We start from the raw sequence: 14,541 nt of genomic DNA on the forward strand, positions 1-14,541 counted from the left end.
CGTGAGTTTTCCAGGTGATACTATGAATACATAACGTTTGCTTGTTCAAGGCTTACAGTTCCGGCTGTGATGAGCATCCCCTTGGTACTTGGTCTTTGGCATGCTACAGAGCCTGTCATGCTCCATTAATGGCCGTGACAGATCAGTTACTGGTCCATATTATTATTGCTCACAGAAGGTTTTCGGTGAGGAAAATAAACACAAGGAAGTTGTCATAAGATGGTTTGCTATATATGTGGACTGTCATGGCAGAGCACAGGATCTTCAATGTTTCCCTGACATTATGTCCTTGTCGAAATTGTTCCACTTCTTGTCAAATATTAGCCCACAAAGGAGAAATAGCAGTGTCCAGCCTGGTAAAAGGTTTAGTACCATCCAAAGCATCACCGACTTCGGAACTTTCTACCAGTCGCAGTGGCTGATGGGGAGATTAGGCATGCTTTATATGCACCTTCTTGTTAATCAGACTTCAGGCCCATATCTTGCTCGAATTACTTCGCTCTTCATGGAGCACAGACACCATCAGCCTCCGTGCCGGTCATCATCGGAGCAAGTCTCTGTCCACTGCGCTCCCCCTGTCTTGCTAATAAGCCCTAGCCCTGTGCTAACTGGTCCCACTTTTGTCGACGACAGTATCCACCTTGTCGGTGACAATACTCAGCTCGGCGGCAACAGTATTCACCTGTGTGAGGCACATATAAAATGTTTCTTGCCTGTTGGGCCTAGTTATTTTGCTCTTCACCACCATCGTAGCTCACACAGCTTTCTTCATCCGTCGCAACCTTTGTCGTCTGATCCTACGGAAGCCTTCTCATCCCACATACATAACCTTTCGGTTTGGATCGCGATTTTTGCCTACAAGACACTCACTTCCTACTTGGACATCTTAGTTTATTGCTCGACATCTACCTCCTACTTGACCTCCGGTGTTGCTATCATCATGCAAGTCGCTCAATTGGGCTTTTCTGCAGCAAGAAGTCGTCAAGTAAGGACTCCTTCCTTCGCTCACCACCCCGAGAGATGCTTCCATGGATTTCTAGCGGCTTCGATCCGGTCTTATCATACTTTTGCTACAATTTTGACTTTTATTCTGAACTATTTTAACTTCGGTTAATAGATCGGTCACTTAGAATCCCACCAACAGTTATGGAAGATTTCGATTGGTTAAACTACCAATCCGATGAAGATGGACCGCCATTTTGTGCGAGTTTTGCGACAAGCCCACCCTTACACCCGAGACACGAAATCGTCGTCGCCATCAGAGGAAGTTCCATGGCCGGCCCGGGCCTGACGAGCCCCAAAACAGTTGGTTCTTTGCGCGCCGCCGAGCCTAGCAGGAGGCCTTGGAAGCCGAGCAAAGCCAATCTGCTGCTGCAAACCCCGTCCCGCATCAGTCCGCAACACAGGCCACGGGGAACACTGTTGGGTCTTCCGGAATTTTGCCTCAGGTCCTGGCACAAACCGGCCGCAGTGAACACTGCTGGACTTCCCGGTGTTACTCCTGCTCTGGCCCATTCGTCTGCCGGCCCCTCTGGATACCCCATATATAATCCGGCCCACGATCAAGCCCATACGGCATGAATGTCAACAGCCACGGGGAAAATCTCCTGAGTACTGGGTACATCAGCAACAGCACTGGCGTGATGAGCCCACGCCCCACGTCCGCTCATTCCGCCTACCCCGTCTATGCGGCGAACCATCAAACCCGCTATGGCTTGAATGTCAACAGTCAGGGGTTGAGGAACCTGCCGACTAGCAGGTATACCCAAGACAATGCTCTGGTTAGTCAACGTCCAGCTTCCGCGCCTTCTCGGTACCCTGCTGATCCGCTTAACCTCCAAGCTCCATACGGAACCAACCGCAACAACCGAGTCATGGCCAACATCTCGAATAGCGGGTACACCGGCAGGAACTTGGAATGCTGGCCCGATGAGCCACCATCAAACCTCCCCTTGTTCCAGCTACAAGAGCCATCAAACCTCCGACCAGGTGACTCTCAGCAACCAAAGGACGGACAACCTGCCGCATAGCGTGTACATCAACAATGGTGTTACCTCGATGACCCCAACAGGCTGGGCGCACGGTGAGAAATGCCGAACACGCCAATGCCTACGGTCACCTCATCAGCGACAATGCCGATGGGACCAACGAACCTCCTGCTGGACGCCTCAGCTCAGGAACCCTGAACCTCTCTCCACCTCGAGTGGTCCCCAGATGCGATTCCGGAAGCGTCGAGCAAGCGACGAACTTGTCGATCCCCGACTGTTGACCCGGCCCAGAGTCACCAGTCCTTCTCCAACGCGAAACGAGGCCGGTGAGTCTCTGGTCAACAGTGGGTGTGGTGCTGCAATTCAGAATGCTGAGAACAGAGATGGGGACGGTTGATTACCGAGAGAGCCACGATGTGGATGGTGCCATTGTTTAGAATTCTGAGAGCAATGAGGGGGGATGGTGCTGCCGTTGAGAATGACGAGAGCAATAATGGGGATGACCAGGATAATGGTGGCGAAGACTCCGAGAAAAAGGAGTGAGCTACATCCAAGCTGCAATCCAGTTGCTCCCTGGCTTTGACTCAGGTCCAAGGAATTCTCACAGAGCTTCTTTTCAGAGTTTTCTTTTTGGAGGAATTTTGATGAGGGGGGTGTATTGTACGGTCAGAAGAATGTGTATGGAGGATATCAGCGGAGCGGAATTTGTTTATCGGCGGAATGAGAGAATTTGCTTTTCAGCAATATGGAGGAGTTATCGGTAGCATGGATTTGCCAATGGGGATGGGAGTGTATCATATTTGTCAACATCAGTCAATATCAGGAGGGGCACGGTGATTTTGAGGATGATGGAGTTGACTAGGGACATGGTGGTTGTTTATGAGGGAAAGGACTTTCTCAGGGATGCAGTTATTAGGAATGTGAAGGTTTTCTATGTATTAGGCGATGATTGGCAGAGAGACACAAGCCCTGATGTGTGTGTGTGTGAAGTTTATTGGCCCGCCCGGCTCGCCGAGCACGTAGATCCTATCTGAGGATAGGTTGGGGCTGTGGTGGCTATATAGTATATACATGATGTCGTCCAACACTTAGGGCAATATGCCCACATATATCACCACTTTCAAGCCTGGACACAAGCCCTGGCATGAAGCATGAGGCTCCAATGGGGCTCGATAGGCAGTTATTCATGGTACTTTAGTGTAAAGATAGCCCAGGTGTATACGTATATATATATTTTTTTTGTTTGGAAAATGTCTAAACTCGTGATAGTGGCGCATGTGATGATGGTCCGTTGGAGGAGGGGTGATGGAGGAGGGGTTACGATGGAGGGCTTATGGAGGATGGTCGATGACGGAGGGGTGATGGATATCAACTTGTAAGCTGGGGGTTGTGTATGACGGTGGGGTGAAAAGAGCAAGGCAGTTCAGAAACCATTCAACTGATGCTTCTGAGGCTCTTCGAGGCCCTTTCACTACTTTGGGAAATAGCTGAGTATGGGATCTAAAGACGACGCGTGTTGCACAGCCACAAAACCTTTAACACAAACAGTACGCCGCAGCAATGGCGCGCAGAATTAAAGCAGCAATCCAGCGCGAAACGTGCCATCAAGCGACCCTCTGACAGCAGAGCTATCAAGACTTCACATAGGCCTTCTCGGACACAGTCTACGGCCGAATTTGAACAGAGGCCTTCTCAGACACAAGCTATGGCTTGCGGTATGAGATCCCAGCCCAGCAATGTTTGTTATATTTCCAAAGCATAAGAAATCGAGACCTTTCTAACTTTGTACACAGACCCCGGTCATACCTGCTCTCCACAGCGTCCAAGTTTTGTAACCATCCCCTGCTGTACCGGCGTACGGGTTGGGGCCTCCCCCGATGCAGCCTCCCCAGATACAGCCTCCCCCGATGCAGGCCCAGCAGGTGCATGCCCTGCAGATGCATGCCCAACAGTTTCCCGCCCCGCAGACTCTTGCCCAGTTCAACACCGTATTTTACGTTCTCCAAACATTCAAGCTTGAATGTTACTAACCTCTACATGCAGCCACCTATCATACCCTCAGATGTTCCATGGCGCTGAAAATCTGCATTCCCAACGCTATGCCGTCGTCCGCGGAAACCCGCAATTGTCTGCATATGATCGATTGAATCAAGAAGTTCATGGCCCGATGCAAGATGTGAACAACTGGAACCCTTATGTCTCAAGGGGCGAGTTCAACATTGGGCCGTCTCCCCAAGCTCAGACTTCAATTCCCATGGATCCAGCTCTCAGCACCGTGGCCATCCAAGCTCAAATCAGCCAGGCCGAAGCGAGCCACAGCGGCAAGCGCACCCCTCCTCGGGAGCTAACCAGGGTCTGCACAAGAGCGAGGGAGGGCGATGAAGAGGATCTTTCGAACCCCTTCATCAATTACGACTGACATTATCCGCGTCACATTTATCAACATTGTACCAACATCAGATCGGGCACCTCACAGGCTCGTTATGTCAACATACAACATCAAGATTAATCGCCCCAGCCAGCACTGAGCAGAGTTATCAACACAAATGAGCTTTGCTCACACTGCGGATATCATACCGAGCATCAAGAGCTTAGCCATTCCATCGCTAAGCAGGCAGGGAATATTGAGGGGTCTATCAACAGCAATACATATTCACAAGGATACGTCTTCACAAAAGACTTGTGGGATATTGAACAAAGATCTTTGGTCATTACACAGGGCCGGCAACTTCAAGACCGAAGGAAATTCAACGGGGAAGGTTGAAGGCTCAGATGGCTAGCAGATGGAATTTGGAGAGAATCGGGGAGTTTTGGCGTTCGGTTTTTTGGGTGACCAACTGCTTGAGACCAGATGGATGCGGGAATGTGGTCGGCTTTGGATGGCAATTTGCCGAGTACGAAACGACTCTTCTGTGTCGATGCCAATAGGTACACTTGGGACATAAACACCTCATAGCTCGACAACATCATCGGCCGGGTCCCTAGGAGCTGGGGTTATAGCTGCATTTTAAATTAGAGGGTGCCAGGGTTGTGACGGTGGTCTTTTGGGAAACCGATCGCTCTGAATTACTAGATGGGTGCGGGAATGTGGTCCGCTGAGGAACGGCCGACGGCCAAGTACGAGTAGGGACTCTTTCGCATCGATTTCATCCGGGAAGGTACGACCCGACCTTTCAACAACGTCGCCTGAGCTTGACAGGAGGAAATATGTGGCTTTGGGATATTGGAGAGAAGAAGCGCCGGATTGGAGGAGCACCTTCTGAGTTTGGGGTTGGGAAGGAGGAAGGATACCGGACAAAAGAAAAAAGGATTTGTCTTGTAGAGTATGTATAATAGGATTGCGTTGTTATATCTTCATCACGGCTATATGAGGTTGTCAATTACGTCAAGTTGATTGTCGCAAGACATGAGTGATTTCGAAGATCCATCATCCCACCCCCTTAACAGAGGTGATCTTTGCATTTCCCACATGGTGCTTATTTTGACTGGAGTCACTGAGGTCTTGGTGTCCCCCACTTCAACCCGGCGATGATAGACAGTGACAGGCGGTGATAGCAAATACTCTACGTGTATTCTGGGAATAGTTACAGATCTCTGATTCAAAGTGATCAGAGGAGCACAATGCTTGAGGCTTATTTCTTGATGACTGCAGAGGTGACTACAATTATGACAACGGCCCAGGAGACATTTGACTTTAAATCTCACAGCAAATCCTGGACCCATGAACTTTCACTTTGTGGGTAGTTCTTCCGCCACTGTGAACCCCTCACGATGTAGCTTCTCGCCTGCCATGTCAGTCCATTTCAATTCGGCTTTGCGTCCTACCGTTTCACCCCTCCAGCCATGGTCAAAATGTCTGGCCCCTGGTTGCCAAAATCGTCGAGAGGACCGACCGTTTATGTTACCTGTGGTCTTTCGGTAAATAAAGCAGTTGGTGATAGGGGGAAAGGATCATAACAACAAGAGAGCCCAAAGTCTGAGCAATAGAAATACGGTCGACCGACATACAGATATCCTCATCACTTCTTTCATTGATTGTTTACTTTTTACCTACAAAAGCCTCCTCTTGAAGCCCACAACTCCTTGCCGCTTTAACGCATTGTACCTCGTTCCCAAAGTGGCCACCGCCCTTCATCATCTTCTTCAAAATGGTAACCCAACTGGACCCGCTAGTAGTGGGGGAAGAAGCAGAGCTTGGTCAAGTGAATAACACAATGGTATGCGACACCAGGGGTGAAATCAACAATAACAAGCAGGTCCAGTGTTCGTCAACTGTGTGGGCTGCCACGGAAAGGTCAAGCAGCGCGCAAATATTTTGCGCTGCCCCTCCACTGCTTGTTTACCTTCAACTTGGCCTTTTTCTTTCCGAGCACCTTACAACCTTTCTCTCTTCTCCTTGTGCCTCTCTTCTCTCCTCCCTCCAACTTTGCTCCCTTCTCTTTGTGACTCTTCTCTTTTCTCATCCTTTCCACAACGTCCCATTTTTTAAAGGAAAAACACCAGCCAGCCCCGCCAAGCCCAACAAAATGGCGACCATGTTTATGCAAGCTGGTGCCCCAGGCGGTGATGCCCCTCCCTTTGGAGGCGGCCGCCGCGGGAATCGCTACGATCCTGGGCCATACTACAACTGGGACGACCCTGAAGAAGAGGAGGAGACCGAATACGAAAATGGGGACATCTACTACCGCTGCCGTTTTTGCCAACAGCCCATCAAAGGTCGCCGGACAAACACAAAAAGACACCACATCACCTGTCATGGCCGTGACCACCGGAACCGCCATCAATGGGCCATCGACGTTGGAAATGGCCAAGGTCGTCCCAGGAAGGTCCGGAAGCCTCGCAAGGCCAGAGCTGCTCGGGATGCCTCAAGTGTAAGCTTCGATCTTTTTTCATTCAACTTTGCAAAGTCATCTAAACTAACTGGTATCGACAGCGTTCACTAGCCGAGCAGCAACCGACCGCTGAGCCGGCCAACCGTTCGCAAGCCGCCGAGACAGCGCTTCCAGCCGCGCCGACGTTCATCCCAGCTCAGCAACAGCATGTGATGTATGCCACCGACCATTTTGAGAGCCAGTACCCCTTGTGGCCTCTCGAGAGGCATGGCGCAGTTGTTGAGGTACCAGATTGGGTGTCACAAGCCCATGGATATGGACAAGGATATGAAGAGGAGAAACGCGTGAATGAGGCTTCCTTGGAAGAGGGTCCCCCGTCAACCGATCACAACAACGACATGAGCCGGGGCTCGATCCCGGATCACTTGGTCGACCCGACCCTTCCAGTGCACGAGAGTGCGCCCCCACGTCCAGGGCCCAGTTGTTAAGTTGGCCTGGTGTGTTATCCAGACGCCAGAACGATGTTTTATCACTGTACGATATTGAATGAGGTGTATCAAGATATTGGGGTTTAAGGTGAAGGGAATGAAAGGGGTCGGCCAGTCACTCATTTATAAGGGAGAATAGTTGTAGGATTAATGTGGTATATCACATGTGGTGGACTGTAAAGGAGGAATAACGGTCCCTTCTTCTGGACATTGTTCTTTTCGAGCCATTCCTGGTCCCATGCTGGTTTTCATTTTATCGACTCCCAGTCCCTATGCCAAAGCACTGAACAAACTTGTAAGAATGGTGGACAGCACCACATTACGATAGGGGGTGCCAATTGAACAATCACAAGTGGCCAAGTTCGTTGACGGCCCTGAGCTCAATGTGAGCGTGGTCAAGCGCGTATATCTGCCCTGCCCCCCTCCGCTGTTTGTTTACATCCTTCACTATCCATTTTCGACCACCTTGGAAGTTTTTTCTTTTCTCTCATCACAGTCAAAACCCTGCCACAGTTCCAGCCAACCACAACCATAACTGTAACCATCACCATTCAGCATACTCCGATACCAAGACGATGGAATCCACGGCGATCATGACATCTGGAGCCGGGGGCCTGGGGGTGGTGGTGGATGGTTCGCACTACCAACCTGGCAAAATTACAACTGGGAAAATCCCGACGACCAGGGGGAATCCGAGATGGAGGAGGATGGGAAGAAGGTGTACCGCTGTCAATTCTATCGCCAAAGAATCTAGAAACGGCGAACCAATGTGCGTTCTGGGAATAGATTCATTAGGGCTGAGGGTTGCCGAGGTCCATGCCAGGGCTCAGACCGTTACAAACTAGGTCTTTACCTTAACTTGAAAATTAGATCTTCGAACTTAAGCTGGTTAATTTGGACATTTTGAATCAAAAACATTTTTCCCAAGCTGAAATTGACAGAGGGGTAGGGTGGAAGAGGCAGTGCTGCTCCTAACTACACCCCACCCAAGTCCAAAAGCGGCAATACATTTCCCTTGACTGGGAAGAACATGGTAAGGTATCCCCACCCTCAAGTATTTTACTGAACTCAGCTTTGCCAGATAATTCAGCGGCAAGGCCTCCTGGATGACTGGCCTCATTCCAATGACAGCTGGGGGTCCTAGGGACGCTACCTACTTTGGGAGTCATTTCGAGTGTTCTTTTAGTATTTAGATCTTCGATTCTCGGATAATGCTGCCTTTGTGTCTTGAGACTTCATAGATGGATTTTGAAGCAACTTCACCTTTGATGTTATGTTTATAAATACAGGTATTTGCACTATAACAAAGCTCTTCTTCGGATTTCGCTTTCTCAATCTGACAATTTTGCACTTTATTGGTTTTTTCTTAACGAATCAGTGCTGGCTGGCTGTTGCCCGGAGGGTTTCTCGTTACACTTTTGCTTCGTATATAATATCATTGTTGGCGTAACCTGTCAACTTACACACACTTGCCTCGGTGTGCAATGACAACATGGAGTGCGGTGTCTACATGTCCAAGCACCCAGTAGGTTAGAATCCAAACAGCCCAGGCACGCAACTTAGCACCCTTATCTTACACTGCAACGTCTTGCTCACCACCCAGAGTACTGCCCTGTGCTCAAGGGCAGTTTTACCCTGACCGCAGTACCTACCGTGTAAATCCTTTTGTTTTATTTTGCTCTTCTCTATTATGCCTGTCCTTTTTCACCGTCACTTTAACTGACAAGCCTCACCATTATCATCCGAGTCAACAAGAAGAGTAGAAATCTCTCGCCAAGTTCAGTCGACAACTTGAGGTACTTGACATTCAATCATTTTCGACTTTTTGTTACTAACATCAATTTCACAGACTACGAGCACCATGGCAGCCACGGCTCACAGCGCTATGCCCGGCTTCGGCGGTCCGCCCGTAGGTGGACCAGGCCCGGCTGGCGGCCCTAAATGGTCGTCAAGCTCAGATGAACCCCGGGCTCGATATTTTTGCCGATTTCCATATCTAGATGGAACATTTTGTTTCCGAGACTTCGCGACAAGATGGGCGAAATGAAGACACTGTGGGGCAATAAGTGGGGATGGTGGAGGACGGTATTTTTATAGGCTTTGCTGAGCTTTGGAGGGTGATTCCTTTTCTTAACAAAAAAATACAACGCTTTTTCCTCCTCAATTTTGATGATATATTGCCTGGTGATGGAACCCATGCCAACGGACCACAACACCAAATTGGCACACACGAACGTCCCCCGGGATCTGTTCATCAGGCTTGGCATGACAAGAAATTGAAAAAGGGGCCTAACACACATCAATGTTTAAACCACCAATCTGCCACACACCAGACTGTAAGCATTCTTCCTACCCACATCAGCTCGGACTCAAACTGACTGGGTTCATTAGATTTCCCCAGCTCCATGGCTTCTTTCGGTGCATAGCCACCACCATCATTACATCCCGCCTCCTCCCTCTGCCCAGCACATCCAGATAGCCCAATCTGTCCTTCGATCCCTATCCAGCTCACCTGCTGGATCTGGTCGAAGATCGTGTCGCCAATGACAATGCCGAGACAACAGATGTCAATACCGTCATGGCCGGCCCGCATAATATCCCGGCAAAGACACCTACCATCATCAGAGGCCCGGATATGGAACCCTCGTTGATTGATCCGAACCCGCCAACCTATCACAGCACGGCAGAGTTGGTCGTCGACATCGAGCGTCGCAAGATGCATGAAAAGCGTGGTTGAGCTCCTCCAAGGTCTTTTCTTTGGAAAAAGATACTCGACCGACATGGGTGACTTGAGGGAAATTTTTGAGGACGAATCTTTGGGAATAATCTTGGTTAATTGCACGATGAGTTAGAGTTTTGGTGTTTATTGACGTTTGTCTATGTAGATGTTATCGGGGAGATTTTATTGCCTTTGGTTGGGGGTAAATGGGATATTTTAGGTGTGTGAGTATTCAGGGGTAGAGGGAGAGTGTGTACTGTACTATTGTAGTGAACTTCTGTAAATCTATCGGTTCTTGTGGGAGTAGTGATTGATTATGGGGATATTGTATATTAATGTATTTTACTTTGTTTGCTTGTACGTTGCGTCTTTTACTGCGGTGTTGAAAATGGTCAAAGGGGACATGTTCTTTTATGGGATCGGGATGTTTGGCCTTTCATTCTACTGCCTGTAAATATCATATTTTACGGCTGGTGGCACGTATGGTGCACAGGTCTGCTGCTACAATTCACGCCTGAATCTGCCCCTTTACCGAAAGCTAAAAGAATGATGGTCTGCTTCCCAGGCAAGTACGCGGCGCCGTGCTGTGTCGGTGCTTTTACAATTTTTTTGTCCTCTCCCTCCAACATTTTACACTGATCAAACCACCAACAGCACTACAACGTGACCACATTATCGACAGAGGTATGTACCACAGCGCCAGCAGAATTACACACCAACACAGCAGCCCAGCCATCATTCAATCAACATGGCCAACCCCCATCCCGGTCCCGTGCTCCGAGAAGAAGAAATCACAACAAGCAAATATGCAACTGACCCCCGGCCTACGGTAATGGAAAGGGCGTTCCCTTTTCTCAATCTTCGACCCAGCCGTCGTGGCAGATGCCTTTTCCCCGCCTGCAATGCAAAGGCACGTTTGTTCGGGACTCTCATCAGGCACTTGCAACAGGCCCACAACATACGACCAATTAATCAAGCAAACAACTGGAGGGTAATCATGCGTAGAGTTGGCCTCTGGTGTTTCTGCCATGTTTGCAGTCTCCCTCTGAAAAGCGAGACTCACTGTCTGGCCAATGTACACCAGTTCCCTTGCCTGTACCCAGGCACGCCAGGTTGAACAATGGTTCCCCAACGAGCCGGCGTGGATATACCACATGCTTTCGAGACACAGCCTGAGATCGGACGCGACATATCCAGTTTTTGAGAGACTGTGACTGGGTTGGTAAGATTTCCGCCTGTCTTGAACTGCTGAATGATATTGACGCAGTGCTTCAGAAACAGGACAGGCTAGTGGGAATGACCGGGGTGCAGGCAGACAGATATGGAGTGAATGGACCGGGAAACTGAGATATGGAGATCTTGGCTTGTGTGGGGGACATTGATATTGGATGATGAGCGGTAGCATCAGGTTATCTAGTATGCATGAGACAACCAGCGGTAATCAAGAACCAAGGGCTAATAACCGTGACTGACAAGAGTGGCACAGTGACAGGCAACAGTTGGAGCCAGCAACGCACTGTGTGGGTCCGGTCCAACGACGACTGGCCACTCATGCTCGGTTTCAATTTTCAAAGAAATCAACTCCACGGCACCAAATCACAGCAGCGCTGTCATTGATGACCCATGGCCTTCTCCCTGAGGTAACACCTGCCATTCTCGTCACTCGATGACGATGGCATCTCCCGCAAGACCAGCCCCGGAAGAGCTGGTCACAGTCATTATCACAACCTCTCCCACGCCTTCTGCACCATCCACCGAGCTCTTGGAGCAGATTGCCGCCTCTTTCAGAAAGCACTGCGCCTCTCTCATTCACTGCCGTGTCATTGTCGTCCTCGACACCTACGATCACGTCAGTAAGAAGCCGCGACTGAAAAAGGGCCATGTCACACCCGACAGCGCGGCAAAGTATGCCGACTACAAGGCCAACGCCAAGAGGCTCATTCTCAAGGAGTACTCCTCTACCGAACGGCCCTACGGCACTGGCGATTTGGTCAAGGCGCAGGAGAAGGCCGAGTTTGGGTCCGGGGCGGCAGCTTATGCGTCGCAGGACAATGCGGTGGTGATGAACATCACGACGACCAAAGACGGGCGCGTCACGTTTGTTGAGCCGGTGCAGCGGTTGGGATTCGGGCTGGCGGTTCGGTCGGCGTTGAGGATGACGGTTACGCCGTATGTCTGGATTCAGCAGCATGACTGGGCGCTGGTGACGGACATTCCTCTTGGGTCGCTGTTGCAGATCATGCAGCAGCACAAGGCCCAGCCTTCAGCAGAGCAGGAGGACAAAGAGAATAACGAAATATTGCCGGAAGCTGTTCGACCTCCGGTTGAATATGTCTGCTTCCCGTCGATACGGATGATGGAGTACGCCACCTCAGACCACGTCATGCTCTACCCTGCTCTTCGCGCGTTGACCCAGCTTCACAAACAAAACTTTACCGTTCAGTCGGAGTCGGAGGACGGGACAGCCGTCACCTCGAGGGTTCCTCTCACGCCTCTGTTTCTCTGGCACGATAAGCCACACCTAGCCTCCACCAGCCACTACCTCAACCAAGTCTTTTACAGCCGAATCGCCATCCAGAGGGGCGCCTTCATCGAGGACACCGTCGGTCATCTGGCAAGGGACGAGATGAAGCAAGGAAAATGGAACAGGTGGGCTTGTTGGCTGTATTACCCGGACGAAGGGAAGCATCTGTGTCTCCGGCACCTCAAAGGGAGGACATGGCGGGGTGTCGAGGCCGAACTAGCGGCCAAGCTGGAGTACATGCGGTTGAACGGCTTGGACGTCAACGTACAAGTGCCCAATTGAATTAACGTCTTTTTGATTATTCATTGTTACCTCCAGACTTTATTTCAATCGACAAAAAAAGCATGGTATCTCAATTCTCAACAGATCCAAACCCTCTACATGCGCCGTTTACATCCGTCTCAGCATACCTCCAATCCAACAGACATGTTCCTACCAAGCGCAATCTTAGAACGGAACTTCGCCGTCATGGAATTTCTTATTCCTCGGCGGATATCCCAGACGGTTCGCCTTCCACCTCTTCCACTCTCCATACGCAGCCGCCAACATCCAGAGAACCCACATCACGGCCGCCACAGCGACATACGCCGTCTTGAGCTCCTTGCTCGCGCCCGCCATCCACAGCCCGAGCCCACCGTTCGCCATACCGAGCGTGATGAAGACACGACCGTTGAACAAGTGGAGGTACGACCACATCTGCCTCGTTTGGAGTCTCTTGAACTTGGCGTGGTGGATGAACCCGAAGATTGGCTGCAAGAGCAGGCAGACCAACACGACGATGCCAATGATGGGGTGGTAGCTTCTGTTCGGATCGGAGAACTGTTCTTTTGTTAGCCGCGTTCAAACAGTCAGACCAAAGTGACGGGAGGACAAACCATGTCACCATTGTTCCCCCTCGCCCTACTGACCTCCCTCACAAGATGAAGACCCAGTCCGACAGCAGCGATATACACCACCAGCGCAACAGCCTGCGAGATTCCGTGCGCCCAGATTGCGAACCGGCCTGGTATAACACGCATGAGGATTGATCCGGAAGGAAACAAGATCGCCATGGCCAAAGCAGCGAGGATACCGTGAATAGCGCGGGTGCGCATGGCAGCGTTTATATCGAAGCCAGCCCCGGCGTTGAAGTTGTTGAACCCGGAGGAAGATGAGCCATCACCGTTGGAGCTGCCGCCGCTGCTATAAGGGTTGCCGGGAGAGCCATAGTAATTTTGGGCGGAGGCGGTGGAGGCTATCCCTAGCAGGAGACTGCTGAGGACTAGGGGGTTTGGTTTTGCATTCACGGCTGGTATCCTTGACATTGTGGAAGATGGATGGATGGGTGGGACAGAAAAAGAAGTAGTCCACAAAAGTTCACGAGGGGTTTAAGGGGCTGGAAGGGAGCAAGGTAGAGGTCTCCAGAAATAACAAGATCAAGATATGCAAGGTTGCGTTATATCAATCGCCGAAACAAGCATGTATTACGCGGAGTGGTGCTGACGAATAACTCGGTATGGTATCGTGTTGTGAGATGCAATAGCTACTGGGGCAACGGGTTCGGGCGGCGGTTGGGAGAAGTGACCGATGCCGGCATTTTTTCAAGCTGATCAATCCATTCTTGAATGGTCCGCTGGTGTTTGGGTGGGTCTCAGTTCAGGAACTACGGACAGGAACGGGTGGACGGTTGAGAGCGGCCGTTGGTGGGGGGGAACGGTCCCGAAGTTTAACTAACAGATGGGTTAGGTGTGGTAGGGATGATGAAAGTTTGGGAGGGAAGCTTACGCGGACCAGTGTTTCACTTGTGCATCTCGGTCCCGACGCTTGGGCGGCGGCCGATGCATGTGTGCCTGGGAGAACCAATGGGATTATTTGATATATCTGGAATAGGACACCGCCTACCCACCCAATAAACCACAAGGGAAACCTATCGATATACCGCTCTTGAAATAACCAGAAAACTGAGAACCAAGCTGCTGATGTGATGGACAGCTGAGCCGTCATGTCGCTT

At 50.5% G+C, this 14,541-nt stretch overlaps 5 protein-coding genes across 5 annotated transcripts; 4 read left to right on the forward strand and 1 right to left on the reverse strand.

Moving 5' to 3' along the window:
* Positions 1–5,745: 5,745 nt before the first annotated feature.
* On the forward strand, positions 5,746–8,082 carry QC763_403485 (uncharacterized protein). Its single transcript, XM_062911982.1, has 2 exons — positions 5,746–6,859; positions 6,922–8,082. The coding sequence occupies exons 1-2, from the start codon at positions 6,137–6,139 to the stop codon at positions 7,306–7,308; spliced, it is 1,110 nt and encodes a 369-aa protein (XP_062765705.1). The 5' UTR covers positions 5,746–6,136; the 3' UTR covers positions 7,309–8,082.
* Positions 8,083–8,800: 718 nt separating this feature from the next.
* QC763_0065590 (uncharacterized protein) lies at positions 8,801–10,045 on the forward strand (the record flags this gene model as incomplete). The annotated part of the gene is made up of 3 exons (XM_062905911.1): positions 8,801–8,833; positions 9,158–9,217; positions 9,788–10,045. 3 exons carry the CDS (start codon positions 8,801–8,803, stop codon positions 10,043–10,045), a joined length of 351 nt encoding a protein of 116 aa, XP_062765706.1.
* A 730-nt stretch (positions 10,046–10,775) lies between these two features.
* QC763_403480 (uncharacterized protein) lies at positions 10,776–11,144 on the forward strand (the record flags this gene model as incomplete). The annotated part of the gene is made up of 1 exon (XM_062911981.1): positions 10,776–11,144. The coding sequence occupies one exon, from the start codon at positions 10,776–10,778 to the stop codon at positions 11,142–11,144; it is 369 nt and encodes a 122-aa protein (XP_062765707.1).
* A 549-nt stretch (positions 11,145–11,693) lies between these two features.
* Positions 11,694–12,833, forward strand: QC763_403470 (uncharacterized protein; the record flags this gene model as incomplete). The annotated part of the gene is made up of 1 exon (XM_062911980.1): positions 11,694–12,833. One exon carries the CDS (start codon positions 11,694–11,696, stop codon positions 12,831–12,833), a length of 1,140 nt encoding a protein of 379 aa, XP_062765708.1.
* Positions 12,834–12,851: 18 nt separating this feature from the next.
* On the reverse strand, positions 12,852–14,201 carry QC763_403460 (uncharacterized protein). The gene is made up of 2 exons (XM_062911979.1): positions 13,427–14,201; positions 12,852–13,370 (listed from the first exon to the last, which is right to left on the reverse strand). Exons 1-2 carry the CDS (start codon positions 13,853–13,855, stop codon positions 12,999–13,001), a joined length of 801 nt encoding a protein of 266 aa, XP_062765709.1. The 5' UTR covers positions 13,856–14,201; the 3' UTR covers positions 12,852–12,998.
* Between the last annotated feature and the right edge of the window lie 340 nt (positions 14,202–14,541).

This window comes from Podospora pseudopauciseta, chromosome 4, assembly GCF_035222475.1.
Source record: "Podospora pseudopauciseta strain CBS 411.78 chromosome 4, whole genome shotgun sequence".
NCBI lineage: Eukaryota > Fungi > Ascomycota > Sordariomycetes > Sordariales > Podosporaceae > Podospora > Podospora pseudopauciseta.

Excerpts from the sequence above, each read along its gene's own strand:
- QC763_403485 (XM_062911982.1), top strand. The coding sequence starts at position 6,137 with ATGGTAACCCAACTGGACCCGCTAGTAGTGGGGGAAGAAGCAGAGCTT. Across the intron at positions 6,860-6,921 it reads CTGCTCGGGATGCCTCAAGT|CGTTCACTAGCCGAGCAGCA; the intron begins GTAAGCTTCGAT and ends TGGTATCGACAG.
- QC763_403460 (XM_062911979.1), bottom strand. The coding sequence starts at position 13,855 with ATGTCAAGGATACCAGCCGTGAATGCAAAACCAAACCCCCTAGTCCTC. Across the intron at positions 13,371-13,426 it reads GGGGGAACAATGGTGACATG|TTCTCCGATCCGAACAGAAG; the intron begins GTTTGTCCTCCC and ends ACAAAAGAACAG.